A 15,726-nucleotide genomic window follows, 5' to 3' on the forward strand; every position below is an offset into this window, starting at 1 on the left:
GTTTCTCGGGTATCTCAAGCAGATGAGTTTGCTCTGTCAAAAACTAAGTAGCCTGTAAGCCAAATAGAGAGCAAAGGTGGTAGTAGCATCTCTGCTTTTTAAATTATTGTATCTTAATATTAGTTTCCATGAAGGATTAATTTCTTTTACAAAAAGAAGCACAGATACTTTTTCTTTTGAGATTCTTCTCAAGTATGAGATACAAATGCAGAAACAAAATGAGAAGGATGAGAATAGGAAAACTATTTTTGCAAAACTGAATTGGACTGTGCACAGCAGCACCTCTTCAGAGTGCTGAATACGGGGATTTTGTTACTATCATCCAAATGTTCTAATTCAGTTATTACAAAAAATGAGCTTTTTCTTGCTTGTATGTGAGTCTGTTGGTATTACACATTTTCTTTCTAGAATGTTCTGTCAGAACAGTGTCCCAAATATGAACATTTCTATTATGTGTAGACATTTAGAAAATGTCAATTCCTATGTGTTGCTTAAATGTTTAATGATATTCAGGTTCCCATATTTAAAGACAAAAGTAGAGGTATTCCAGATTTGGATATGTTGTCAGTAGAGAAGGGAATACAAGTTACTATGGTTTTAGAAAGAGGAAGTCAAGCAGGTTAAGGAGTGTTCTAGAACTGAAAGCAAGAATTTGATGTTTTGAAAATGCAAGAAATCTGTCCTCTCATAAGCATGAGTTTTGGATCTCTGTGTAAAGAGCTTTTGTTGTGAGACTGGTTTGTCATTGCATTTGCTTTCAGCAGGCCTTTGCTTTTATCCTTACTGAAAGGGTTCCGTCCAGCTACATGCTAGTCTTATTCCAGCAAAATACTTAAGCGTGTTTCAGTTTGAGCATATGAGTAGTTTTGTGCCACTTAACCTGTTATGAGTTAAACTTGCACTAAAGTGCTTTGCTGGATGATTGCCAGAATGCTTAGCTCCACATCTGCGTGCAGACCTTTATCCTGTCTTTTTCCTTAGAAAAAATGGCTAGTATAATCAAGAGTTAATTGTGGGGATATTTGTATTGTTATGTGAAGGAGGAAAGGGATGCTAGGATATATAGTACAAAAGGAATTGCATTTTGAAGCTAAGTAAGTTTTGCATTGTTAAACTTAGTAATATTACTATTTATCCCTTTAATGAGTCCAGAATGTCTTGAACACAAGTTTTTGTCTGATAGCATCCTTATACATTTAAGAGTCTTTCACATGAAAACTAAAAGTGTTTTTTTGTTGTGTTGTGTTTCTGTTCTCATTTCTCTTTTCTCTTTTGAGATCACAAAGCTAGATGTATTTATTGTTTCATAGTCTGCATCTCATTTTTCACTAGGTTATGTTTTTCTGTTGCTTATGAGCCATAATCACTGGCAGTTATTCCTCAGACTATAGATTTGATTCATAAAGGTACTACTAATTAAATGGCACAATTTCTGAAATAATTGAGTTGATCCCATTCAATATTTGACTGAGAATCAGCAACATAAAGTAAGAAAATGAAATTTTCAGATACGTATAAAAAAAAATCACATAGGCTAAGTGAACAAACCTCAAAACATAGCTATGAATGACAAAAAATTATCAAGTCATTGTATTATAATGGATTCCCATATGGCCTAGTGCCTAGCTACTTAACAACCTGCAAACAAACACTATGGAGTTCTAAATTATGGAGAGAACAGTTCAGTGATAAAAAGCAGATAAGGCTTGTTGCTGAACAATATAACTTCCATTGTCATTAAATAGACTCCATTTTGTGATAAGCAAGATATTATTCTTAAATGTAGAATGCGTTCATCTAAGAAGTTATTCTGAAAATAACTAATTTTCACCACGGATAATCAATTACTGACTTCACAAACCAAGTCTAAGCATCAGGTTAATCAAAATCCAGAAAGTATAAGCAGAATATGGAGTAGGAAGTATAATATTTCTTTAGTTAAAAGCAGTGCCACTGTTTCTGGAATTCTGTGCCCATGCTTCAAACTCAGTGTTGAAAAATGCTACACAAGACTCAAAGAGAATCTAGAATAACATTTTTACTGTCATTACTGATATGCTAATTTTTTTTTGCTTGGAATATCAGAAATATAACTGAGGATAACAGAAATATTGGTTAATGGTAGAGCTATTATTTCTCTTCATCAGTTGGCCTGTTCATTCTTACATTCCATCATTGGCATAATAGTATGAGAAGCAGCTGCAAACTTTCACAGTAATAGGTACAATTGAATCTGATGTGTATAATTAATTTTTGGTCCGACAAATTAGTTTTGTTCTTCATTACTCTCCAATGGGAGGAAGACATTATATTTCATTATGTTTTTGTCTTCGGGAACAATGGAGCGTTACAGGTCACACACTTCCCTTGTCTATGTTCTAATTAGTTGAACTGACAGCATTGTTACAGAAACACCTGCAGTATACAAAGTATTACACTGGTACCTTGGATAGTATATATATTACTTATATAGTATACATATTACTGATTAAATACTGATTAAATATTACACAATGAAATACAAAATGAATGCAGTTTGTTCTCCAAAACCACAACAATTATATTAGTTTTATCAAACAACAGTGGGTAATGTTCATCCATATCCATTTATTTTTCAGTCATTGAAGTCTCAAAATATATGTTATTTTGACATTTAAACAAGCTATTACTTTTTCACTCATAATTGCTAGGCAGTGAATGCTAGGCACAAACAGGCAGACTGCAAACTTCAGAAGGTAATTTGGAGACAAGTTGTACTTTCTGTTAGAAGAGATCAAGAGGAGAAGGACCACTGAGCACTCTCTCCAGGCTCTCTGGGATTTGTTGTTGTATCCTGCATCCTCAGAAGACTGCTTTCTGGCCTTAAGATAAAACTGGATTTTCTGCACTGGGGCAACTTGGAAGCTTTTTCAGGATACAGTTCTTTTCTTCAGCCCAAGAGCATCTGCTCTCAAAACTGGTGACTCTGAAGCCATCCCTGCCCTCTCTTCCCCATGGTAGCATGGCTGCCTGTTTTCTTCACCAGCAGTGTTTCCTCATCGGCCTGCTGCTATTACCTTGCCTCCAAAGGGCAAAGGAATTAACTGAAAGTTAATGGCAATTAGAGTGACATCAACTCCCATGCTGATTTCTACTAGAAAACCAATTGTGTGCTTAGAGAAGCACGCTGCAGAATTCCTTTTCTATTAGTTTTACTCTTCAGCACTTCCTCTTTTAGCCCTAGGTTGCACCTATGGGCTGTTTCCACGGGCAATAAAAAAGGAGGAAAACTGGCAAAGTTGCTTCTACTACCTCCCAGCTTTTCTTTGTCAATGGTGCTTGTTGAGTTATGTGAGTTATAGTTGTCTTTTTCACAGTGGTAAGACAGCATAGGGAAGTTTGGGAAAGAGCTTAGAGAGCTTGACACCTGTAAAGCTTACCAGCATGACCCAGTATAGACTGGTACTCAAAAGGCTGTTTCTCCATTAACAAGCAACAGCATCTTTCTCCGGCGCCTGTTTGTTTGTGGGAAGCCTGTTTTGTTTCTTGAGCAGATTACTGAAAGCAAGCCAAGCTTTAGCACATCTTCAGCAGTTTGTTTGCAAAAGCAGACAGTCATCATTACTAAATATTGACATGGTGATGAAAGAGAGAAAGCTTAATAAAATCACAGAGATCATTAACGGTGTTATAGCAAAGTAATGCAGTGTATCACATTTTTTCCTGAGTAACTGAATCCAGCTCTGAGCTTAGCAGAGGACCTAAGCCCATGCATTTGCTTGAACAGCACTGTGCTCAGGCCAGTGCCCAGATGTGGGTACAGATTGCAGGCAGGGAAGGTACAGGCAGCTCAACACTCCGTAGGACAGGATCTCAGTTACAATCTCTCACATTTAAACTGTTGACTCCTGTGAAGAATTATCCATGGAAATAAAGCTGGAAGTGTCAAGACACTCTTGTATCTATTCTGGAAAGGACCTTGTCTATTTGCTCTCAGGTGAAGCTACAGTGCTGACATAGCAGCTGTTTTGCTTAAGAAGAAAGTAGTAAATTTAACTATTACTGGATTTTGGAAGAGGACTGCATACATTTTCACAGCAAGACATAATGCTGCAATATTTCTACTAATTGCTCTGAGTGACCGTTTCAGTATTTGATTATTATATTCAACTACCTCTGTGCATGCGATAGACTCATAATTGACAGTCACAGTATTTTTTTTTCTCAGTAGTGTAGTTACTCTTGCTGCCTGAATTCTTCTGCATGCATACAGGTATTTGATAGTATCACACATACATTTCAAGGATTGAGCCATATGAATGCATTTATAAGAAATGAAGGACAATTCCTTCATCACTGTCAAAAATGTAGATGTGGGCAGTTTGTATCAAATACATATAGAATCAAGATCCTGCAAAAAAATGTATGTTCCCCATTTCCTTATTTTAAAAGTAACCATTTTTGACAGGGTGGTGTTGGAAGCAGAAAGGTTCCGGCCCTGGAATGATATGTTTTAACATTTCCTCAATTGCTGTCTGCATTTTTAATGGACATTCATTTTTAAGTCAGACACCAGGCTTTTCCTTTTAGAAAAGTTACATTTTAGAGGACGTGAGTTTGTGAGTCTCCTTCTATGGAGATATTCAGGACTTGTCTGTACACCTACCTGTGTGATCTACTGTAGGGCACCTGCTTTAGGAAGGGGGTTGGACTCGACGATCTCTTGAGGTCCCTTCCAACTCTTGTAATACTATAAGAGGGAAAGGGAAAGAAAAAAACCACAGCAATGGGAATATCTACTGAAATTTATGATTTTCTAAGGTAGTAGGCAAAATTAAGATGGAATAGAGTTATTCTTGATGATCGCTTTAATTGATATTCCACATCATATATATGTCTTAGAAGTTGATGTTTAGAATTATTCATGCCTATTATAGGTGAAAAAAAAGCTATCAGTTTAGAGCTAACAGTTATCTAAGCTATTTTCTGCTTTGTGTCAAAATTGGTATGCTTAGGATTGTTTTCTACATGAAATAATTATTGGAAAAGGCATCTTTCTTTTTCAACTAAAAGTTCATACATTTTATTATTTATTTATCGAGAGGTATAGAATGCAGCAAAAAACAACAAAAACAAACAAACAAACAAACAAAATGAACCCAAAAGTTAAGAGTTTTGGCTTGGTGATAACAATCAAAGAAACTGCCTTTTGATATTATAGCAAGTCTTGCATTTGAATTTCTCATTTGATTTGTTTTTTTAGAATTGATTTCCATTCACTCATTCTGCCTATAATTATATATAAAAAAACAAAAGTGTGTGTACTGTTAAAAAAAAGTACCTGGACTGGCATCTGTGAAATTTGGGGAGTGCTATAAAGCTATATTTTCAAATAAATATGGGCAAAATAAGAGTGTGGATTTACTTACTAGAAACACTGGTTTTCAGATGTGCATTAGTACTCGTTAAAGTCCTCCTACTGTGGATGATTATTTGTAGGCGCATTACTGTTTTTTTCTATTTTTTTCCTTTTTTTTTTTTTCTATTTTATTTTAATTTCCAATATTTGGTTCCTGTTTGCATTTTGGAGTCCGTATAGCAATGTTCTGTCAATTTTCTTTTGTGCAGGAAGCCGTAACGAAGTTGTCATCACTGAAAATAACAACAGCATAACTGAGCAAATCACTGATGTTGTCAAACAGCCTGCCTTTATAGCTGGCATCGGTGGTGCATGTTGGGTAATTCTGATGGGTTTCAGCATCTGGCTGTATTGGCGCAGAAAGAAGAGGAAGGGGCTCAGTAATTATGCTGGTAAGAACAGTAACTCTTTATTACCATCTCATCGGGTTCTGACATGAAGAGAACATGTGCTGATAAACCTACTTAAAAAACGTGTTGACCTTACAGCAAAGGTGGCCTGGATTAATTTTGAATGCTTGTTTTAAATTTGTGTTGTGAAAATGCTGGTGTATGAGAAGCTTTAAATGCATTGCTCAGTACCATATTTCATCATTATCATAAAACAGTCTTTATTTTTACATCTTCAGCACATTTAGCATTAAAAAAAAGTGGATAAAAAAATGAAGTGGATTATTCCTTGATCAGAAAGCACTCTGTAGTAGTACAGCTCCATTTATCTGCTCAGATGTGAAATAGACTAGACCCTTACAGGAAAGATCAGGAAGAATATTCTGTATCCTTTTTCATTCCCGTGCATTTCCATGTTTTTGAAGCCATATGCATGGGAAATAAACTGAATTACTTAATCTACAGCTCCATACCTACAACTGGAAGAAAAGAGAGAGATGTATTAGACATAAAAGTGGGATCAAAAATTACCTTTCACAGAAGTAATATAAGGTTTTGACTTGGAGGTAGAACACCACAGGATGCCCTTGCAGTGTGCTCAGTTTTACATCAAATGTGCTGTTCCAGTTACAAATTAATTTTTGAAAATTCATTTGGAAAAATAAATTCAACGAATGATTTTCTTTTTCTCATCCAAATTCTCTATATTCTGTATTGTTCTGTGCTTTAGGGTTCTTATGGATTTTTAGTAAGTCAGATGAGTATAGAATTGCCTTAAAATATGTTGCTCTGAAGCCTAATTTAACGTGAAAAAGCTGTTCTTCAAATATTAGGGTAATTTCTCCTGTAGTACTCATATAATACATGTAAAAAGAAAACATTTTCTGTTCGAGTAAGATTCACATAGATAAGGACACAGCATATTTAATGTTGACATTATATGAGACTAAAGTTATGCTAATACTCCACTAATTTACAAGTTGTTACATGCCAGTCAGGAGACACAAGTTCCCTAGGTATCTAAACATCTCTGTCAAAAACTAACATTCGTTTCCTGCTCCTGGCTAGACATTCCTATGCCTTCAAACCTTGGTGTTAGCCATCACCAACCTCCTCCATGTCCTGATTCAACTCACTAAACCAGAAGGAAACTGTTTATAGTTTTTTTGAGTTTTTTTTTGAGTTTTCAATCCTTCCTAATCTCACCCCTGCTGAATTAGTTTTCAGCTGGCTTATTGAAATGAAGCAGTCCAAGAGGAGATCAGATAAGCACCAATGCCAGCACAGCAAGAGAAGAAAGACACTTTTGTTGACCACAGCTCTTAGATATACTCAATTTCTGTGGATCCTCTCTTTGTGTGACTGCGTGGACTCTATCATTCACAGTTTATGCTTTTGGATGAACTGTTTTTTCTTTCCTTTAACAGCCAGAACTTTTATTTTCTGAAAGGTGGTATAAATTAATAGACTAATATAAACCGCAGATACTTTCACATGTGCTGATATTAGTTTATTAGTTTAGTTATTAGTTTAGATCCTAAGATTTTTCATATTAAGAGAGAGTGGTACTGTTATTTCTCTTAGGAAGCAATCATATAGGTAACCTTTGTGCACTGGCTTAGATTACTCTTTTTTTTTGGTGTACAGCATTATTAGCCCTGTGTGTGCACTGGCATTTTTTGGGGGGGGTGTTGAGGAAGAAGCCTTTTGTACTTTAAAATATGTACCTGTAGTTGATTACAACAGTCATTTTAAACAGTTTGTCTACTGCAACTCATTCCTTCTCATAGTGTTTGCTGCATCTAAGTGTGATGTGAACATTGCATCATGACATGTTGTTCCCATTATTGGAATTATGACGTTGTGTATGCTTTCAGCAAGGAAAGTTCATAACAGGTCATGTTCAAAATTCATCCTAATGTTTACAATTTGGAGAACAGCATGCGCACACTAAAATTGTCTTCAGACTTGACCGTCTAAATCCACTGCTCAACTTTCCAACTGTCATTTCTCATTGGCTGCTGGCTGGCTAATGCTTTAAGCTCAAATGTTATGTCCTGCATATGATATTATACCACAGCTGAGTAAATTCCAGAGGAAACTTGTGCCCTGCTATTAGCGCTTGTTATGGGACTGTGTAACTCATAATGTGTTTGCTTTCTTGTTTTGCAGTTCAGTCCTTCACCTTCACCCCTGCAGGTACTGTCCATTAGTCTGTCTCTTACCTCACCAACACATCATTGCAAACATTACCTATCCAAGTGTTTATAAACGTGTGAGGTATGCAGAATTAAAATCGAACAGAAGGAGAAACACTTCTGCTACCTATCTGTGTTAAAAATGTAGCATTCTTTCTCTCATGATTCCAAAGTGGTGTAAAATCTGCCACCACTAATGTCTTTGCCTTGATTCACATGCTTTTTACCCATCTAATTCTTCAAAATAATGAGGTTTTTAAGGTAATTTGCAGGACAAAGTTCCTGAACTAACATAAATAGACAAGAATTAGTCACCTATGACCAATTTTTGATTTTGAAATTCAAAAGAACTATTTCAGTTATTTTCTGATGTTTAACTGGAGAAACAGAGCTATTTTGCACTTTATCTGTTAGCTGTTTTCCTTGCCTTGAGGTGTTCAGATCTGCAGGATATCTAATGATTAACCTATGCACATTTAATTTTTGAAGTTGAAGCATTAGCTTTTTTCTGTCTATCCAATTCAAAGTTGGTATTCTTGTTTTCATATCTTTAGTAAACATAGCATATGGTAGACCGTTATCATAAGTGTGATTAAAGATATGTGAAAAGTGAATGAAGTGAGTCTGAAACAGCATGTTGAAGACAGCTTAGTCAACATATGGACAGCCAAGAAAAATTCAGTATTCAAATAATAGTAATAATTAATACAAATAATTAGCTTTTACCCTCATACTTAAGTTTCAGTGTCATAAACATACAAATAATTGTATTAAAGTTTAAAAGCCTGATAAATTTCAGCATTTTCCAGCAGAAATTTGTAAGAAGTTTTGTGCTTAGCATGGGTCCTAAGTTGCATTTGCCAAAGTAGTCTTTTCTGATACCTCTGCCATCCATATGATAGAGGACAGTCTTAATTACATTGTTGAACTGGTTGTCCTGTTCTGCTAGCTGCTTTCTACTTCTTGCTGATACAAACCACAGTTCAAGTGCTTGGCTTAAGCAGAAAAAAGCAAATGACTGCTGAGGCATGTGAGCAAAGATGGTAATATGTGCACCAGGGACCCATGACATTGATAAGGAGAGCTGTCCTAAGGAGCTCTATGGACTCAGGAATTACTCCTTCTGGCTTCTTGGTATGTTTGTCCAAGTCAGAACAAGTTCTGGTACAACACATCCTACCTTAAAATCTTTACTTGTGTTTTTATTGAGAGCATAGGATATTTTTTCAAAAAATGAAATAATACATTTTAAAATGTGGTTCTATGACCATGCAATTGTTGACTGACTGTAACTGGTAATTTTTTTTCCATTTTCTTTGTAGCTGACACTGGCACAAACTACAATCACATTAGTGCCACTTCTGGTATACATGATTCAGTGCAATTGGTAGGATATGCTATCCTGAATAGCTAGGATATGTCAGAGTCCCTGCTAAAAAATTGTGGTTTTAAAAATAGTTTTGACATCTCATGGACTTTACAGAACTATTAATAATACAGAGTTCTGTTGCCTGATATGTAATCATTTAGAGAAACTGAGAACCTAGATCATCAAGTAAGCAAGTACAAACAGTGGACATAGCCCATGGTTTTTATGTTTAGAGCTAGAGTTCTCTAAGAAGCATCTTTAGTTCTCATATGTTTGGTAATCTCATTTAGACAAACATATCTATGCTTGTGGAGGTTTGCTGACATTCAGTGGCATGTTTTTTCCTTCAAAATTATGATTCATAAGCACTGAATTGGCTTCAGATCTAAATAGTTAGTGGTATGTAGTATTTAGAATCTTATTAGAAATGGCTGTTGATAAAGTTTTACTGAAGATGAGTTAAACTGAATATACACAGATTCTGCAAAGTGCACACTTTTCTTCCAAATATCTGCATTAAATTCTTGTAGAAAGATAGAGTATACAGAGTTGACTGTATAATAAGATAGTTGAAAGTATTAGCAGACCATGATTTAGACATCTACTCTATTTCATGTGACTTTCTGAGCAATAAATATTTTATCCATTATACCTGATGTAGTATTTTTCTTTGTGTTTTTTGTTTGTTTGTTTGTTTTTTGTTTGTTTTTCAGTTTTACTTGCATACATAGAGCTGGTTAAATTTTCAAAACTAGTTGCTAAAAAGTCTGTTTTGAGCAGATATAATTACTTGCCAAAACCATTCTATCTGATCACTTTCAGAGTAAAGGTCATTCACTAGAACACTGTTGCTTGCGTTCTATTGTTAGATTCCTAGGTGGTACGATTTCTTCTATCAGACTAAATTACTATAGCATTCTGCATAGAAACAGAGCAAACAGAAAATATCACATTATTGGTAAAGATTTGTGCCAGAGAAAAATAATTGATTGAGTTAAATTCATTATGCTTTCTGTCTTTGTAAACATTTTCATAAACACTGATTGATTGCTCAGATGGTCACAAGCAAAATTTGAAACTGAAAACCATAGCTACATTTTTTACTTATTTTCAATTGAGCTGATTCCAGTAGTTATTATTCAGTCACAGTTCTTTAAATCACTAGTCCTCCATTTCCTTTTCATCCATCATGGCTCCCCAGGCATTGGTAGTATCAGTGCTGCAAAGCATATTATTTTCTATCGTTCATCAGATGAGTGTTTTGCTTACCTGGTTAGTAGCAGTGTCATGATCTGCAGCTGTGCAACAAGTATACCTTTTTGGGACCATGACAGGCTGCCAACAAAAATAAATGTTGCACAGAAACAATAAACACAAATATTACCCCTTCTTAGTGATCTCTTTTGTGATACATTTTCAGACCTATGGTCTGATTTTGGAGTCGTTCTGCATGGAGCCAGGAGTGGGAACTCTGTAATCCTTTTGGGTCCCTTCCAACTTGGAATATTCTGTGATTCTGTAACATAAAGAATGGATTGATATTACTTTTGTAAGTATCTGTAAAAGCTAAAATGACTACTAAACTGATTTTTATTTTTATTTTTATGGTTACGTTTTGCTCAGATTGTTGGATATAAACATGCACTGTATTTATCATATGCAAGAAAAGTTAGGTGTAACAAAAAAGTCTTCTGACCACTTCTAGTATAATAGAAAAATTTTTTAGTCCCATATTACAGTGACAGAACAGAACTTGTTTATGTAGCAGTGGAAACTGCAATTCTCCTTTCACGTTTTGGTATACAGACTTATACAACAAAGGCACAGAATCACTTTGTAGAAATAAGAGAGATTTCATTTATCTGCTTATCTTTCCTATGGCTTCAAACTCATTGTTGTGCCAGCAACTGCTCACTTGAATACTCAGGTGTTTTCAAGATTGTCTAGGCCATCAGTCATGCAAGAAAAGTCAATATGTGTTTTCATTTATGAGTAGGTAAGCTTATTTAGTGACTAGTGCTCCTTGGGATTAAAGATTTCATGAAACCAAGTAAACAAAAACAAATTAAAAATAGATAATTAAGGAATTATAGAATGCTACACATTTTATGCTTAACTCCTGAAGCTGTTAAATGAGGATAAGTTGTTTGACAGAATTGTCCAAAGGTAGGCAGAAGATTTGATGGAATTTTTATATGCTGATTATCTGTTCTGAGTTAATGCTTATTAAAAAAGGATTAATCTACATTCATATTTGAGGAACAGCTTATCAGGAAAAGGAATAAGACTTGGCTGGCAACATTAAAGTTTTCATTTGTGGTAGGAAAATGTGGCCTTCTAGAGATAGGCGTACATAAAGCTTTCTAAAGCTTTCTTGCCTCAAAATGTCAACTTACTGTATATTCATATTTTTCCAGTCCTAGCAGGCACGAAGATTAAGTTTAACCTTGTCAGATAATATTAGTAAATAGTATGAGCATCTCCTTATATATTTAATAAAAGGCATATAAAAAACTCTTTAACATATGCCATTCTTCATAGAAATATATACAATATAATTTCTTTAAATATTTATGCATTTAAAATGTGCTTTGGATTATCTTCCTGCTTTCTTGCAGTCCTTCAAGTATAAGCTAGTGGGGATTCCTTCAAAATCTCTCTATGCAGAGGTTGTTTTTTTTATCTTCTTTTGAAAACCAATCTCATCCCTTCAGGTCTGTGTCCTTTTTCAGAACATATATCAGATGCAAAGAATGCTGAAAGAATTTTGTGCTTCCTCAGTGATAAAAAAAGCAAGAGAGATGGGTGGGTCAGTGATAGGGACATCCTTCCTTTTCTCCTCTTACATTGCCCCTTGAAATTACTCTGCATCTTTTTAAAGTGGAGACAGGATGAATAAAGCCAGCTGCCTGTGTGTTTTATTTTTACAGTGACATCTACATGTCTGCACTGCATTAAATATGCTCCTATTCAGGCATTTAGACTTGCTTTGTAATTGCAGAAATCAAACTGCAGGCAAAAATGCTGACAAAATGTATGGCAGGAATGATAAACATAGTGCTTATGTTGGCAGCCTGACCATGTCTTCTGTTTTTTAGCTGTCTTTTCTTTCACAATATTGACGCTAAAAGAAAGACATCTTCTCTATCTTCCCTCAGCCCATTTATGGAAGTCATCTGGAATATCATATTTTTTTTTCTATGACATCCTGATGATATCTCCTCACTTATTCCAATTTTGGCTAGCTTAATTGATATTCCAGAGCCTTTACGACCAAGAGTAGAAACCACAATGCTCTCTTGTTTCTTTTCTGATTAAGTTTACAACCAAAACTGTGCTGGTTTGCAAGGAGTAGGTTAAATGAAAGCACCTGTATTCCTTCCCAGTTCCATACATATTGCATAAGCCAGGCACGATCTTCCCTACCAAACTGGGTCACTGCAATACAAGCTCTTCTGAAGACAGTGTTTATGCTGGGAGGGCATAAGGTTGTTTAATGTAGGAAGAAACCTGAAATGGTTGCTACCATTAGGATGCATAGGTAGCAGAAAAGAGAGTAAATGCTTGGATACCTGTCTCTTCTCAGCAAGCTTGTATACAGCAGCCATTCCACAGCAGTTATAGCTCTACAGCAAAGGTTGCGATCATCTTCTTGATATTTTTTTCCTAGCATGCCTTCAAGTTCTCTTGCCTCACTGAGTAGAAAATAGAATGTGTCTGGCAAACATTGCTGTGATTTCCTACTAGCTCCTCCATTTTATCTTTCTTTTATAGAGGTAGACTACCGATACAAATATTTTTGAGACCATAAGTATGGATTTTTTTCCCATATGACTTATATAGATAAAATATCACACGTATACGCTACACAGTTGGTGACAATAATACTTTAATGCAATTTCTGGTAGTCTGTCATTGAAACAAGACCATTAATCCCAGGAGATTTTTCAGAAAATATGTTGCAGTGTAATTCCCTTAAAATTGTAAACCTTATTTACAAAGGTTGTTAGTGAATACACCTTTGTTTCTTGTCCCTATTTGTTGTTGCTTTGACAGTTGAAGAAGGTTGTAGTATTAAATGAGAAGGGGAGAAGGAGTAAGGACACAGAACCTCTACTGAAGTGCTAATGTATTTTGACCAACATAGCTTGCAACATAGCTGGTCAGTACCACCTCTTCATATATTCACACATGATATCCAAAACACTTCAGATTATTCACACTGAAGCAACGAGTGATGCAGTCACTTGACAGCCTGTTAAAAGCAACATGAATGAAAGTGGCATCAGCTCTAAAGTTAATTAGCTGCAGTGTTTTTAACATCTCATTTTTCAAAGCAGACTTTAATACTTCCCATACTTGCATTTTGATTTTCTTTTCATTAATTGATTTGATTACATCCTTTCAAAATTCGGCTATTAACCATTTTGATGTGACATATGACTGCAGTGATTTTCTGATATTGGTAATACTCTGTTCTGCAGTGAAGTGTAATTAATCACCCTACCCAAGCGCTCTTCAGCAAGGCTTCCAAAGGGGTTACTTTTGTCTCCTTTGCTCAATGTATGCTGTGAAATTACCCTAGGAATTAATGAAGAGACAAGTATTCTCTAAGGTATCAGAAGTATTTCATCAGTGGATTTGTGTCATTGCTAATTTTTTATTAATCACAGTATTTCTATTGGATTTAGTAGTTTGATCAGGTTAGAAACATTTATAATGGAAGGCATAATCTTGAACTGGTGGTTTGATCTAATATTTGGAAAACGCTACAAATATTCAGGAATTTGTAATTTAATGATGAAGATGTTTGTCTTAGAAAGTTAGATTGTATTTCCAATATTGGACCTTAATTTTAAATTAAGTTGTTCATAGACTAATCCATTCCTCTCTGAAATTCTAACCGTCATCTTGTTAGAGCTGTGAGGATGCAAGTGTCCAGGACATTGATATACTTTAATTGTCAGCCCTGCCTATACCCAACAATACATAATGCAATATTGCCACGGACAACCACAGTCATTTCTGAACTTTGATTCAAAATATTTGCCAGTGCTTCAAAAAGGACCGTGTAATCCTGTCAATTAGCATCTCAGTAATGTGAGTTTACCTATATCACTCTCGAATGTAATCCTGTTAATAAGGTAGATAAGGAATGAACTATTTCTTGATACCTATGAATGGGGCTACAGTGTATCCTTTGCATCCACAGTGGCAAGACTGAAAACATCTCTTCTCTGTAATAGTGGCGTGTATGCACTTACGTGTGTGTGCTAGTTCTTACATGTGCTGCTGATGGAAATCCTGCAGCTTTATGCTTCCCCCCTCTACACACATCCCTTCAGCTGTAATAGAGCTGCCACTTCTTTGTATTTATCGTGGGAAATGGCGTATTTGTGTGGTGACATGATATTACTGCATTACAACATGATGTTATTAACTCACTGGTGCAGTGTCATTATGTACCGAAGCAAAAGCATGCCAAGAAAACAATTTCATCACATGGCACAGTCTTGCACTGCAAAGTCATATGAAACGGCCTGTGCTAAATGCAGGATTTTTTCCTCAAATGGCTGGCTTGCCTTGCAAGCTACAGAACAAATTGATGTGAATCAATACTGTAAGTTAAATCCTAAATAAACTGTAATCCTAATGTGCTTTTTATCCTTTTCTTATAATTTCTGTACTTTCTTATGTGATGATGTCAAGAGGCCTCCAATCTTGGACACTGAGCAATTTGAATTGATGCTTATAACTAATTGATTTCTCCCTGTCTTATATGTGTGTGTGTGTGTGTATTTGTTTGTTTTGTTTTTCCAACCAAAATACAGTCACGTTCCAAAGAGGAGATGGAGGACTAATGAGCAATGGAAGGTATGTTTCTCTGCATAAAAGTCTTTCCATTACATATATTTCTAAAATTAGGAATCTGAAAATTCTGCAGGTAATGCACTTGAGTAAACAATCGTTTGCAAGACCGACAATTACAGAAAGAGTTAAGTAGCTTACTACAAGATTTAATGATCTATCTGTTGTGCACTTTGGAGGAATCAAGCCCAGATGTTTCATATCTCCCAGATGCCCTGAAAGAAATGCGTAGTAAATATCACAAGGAATGTGTTCATTTGTTACCAAGATGTTTATTGCATTAATTAGACATTAGCAAATGAAGTTGCTGTTGTTTAAGACTCCTTATTGGCTACCCCTAAATTGCTGTGAGTGAACAATTACACTTAATCGATCACAAAATAAATGATTCATGGATGATGAATAGGCTGTAGATTGACAGGACTAGATTCCACAACTTTGGCTACTCAATTGAAATTGATAAAAGCTGATAACAGACCCATATATCCTCATCTATTTTCCCTT

The 15,726-nt window shown here is 35.4% G+C and overlaps 1 protein-coding gene across 1 annotated transcript in view; it reads left to right on the forward strand.

Annotated features, from left to right (window-relative positions):
- Window positions 1-15,726, forward strand: part of ROBO2 (roundabout guidance receptor 2) — a 409,630-nt gene that overhangs the window by 343,250 nt on the left and 50,654 nt on the right. The window contains exons 17-18 of the mRNA XM_042867094.1: window positions 5,608-5,790; window positions 15,186-15,228. Coding sequence (XP_042723028.1) covers window positions 5,608-5,790; window positions 15,186-15,228 — 226 coding nt within the window. The remainder of the gene's footprint in view (window positions 1-5,607; window positions 5,791-15,185; window positions 15,229-15,726) is intronic.

This window comes from Lagopus leucura, unplaced genomic scaffold (genome assembly GCF_019238085.1).
Source record: "Lagopus leucura isolate 7727_CA_CO unplaced genomic scaffold, USGS_WTPT01 Super-Scaffold_100001, whole genome shotgun sequence".
NCBI lineage: Eukaryota > Metazoa > Chordata > Aves > Galliformes > Phasianidae > Lagopus > Lagopus leucura.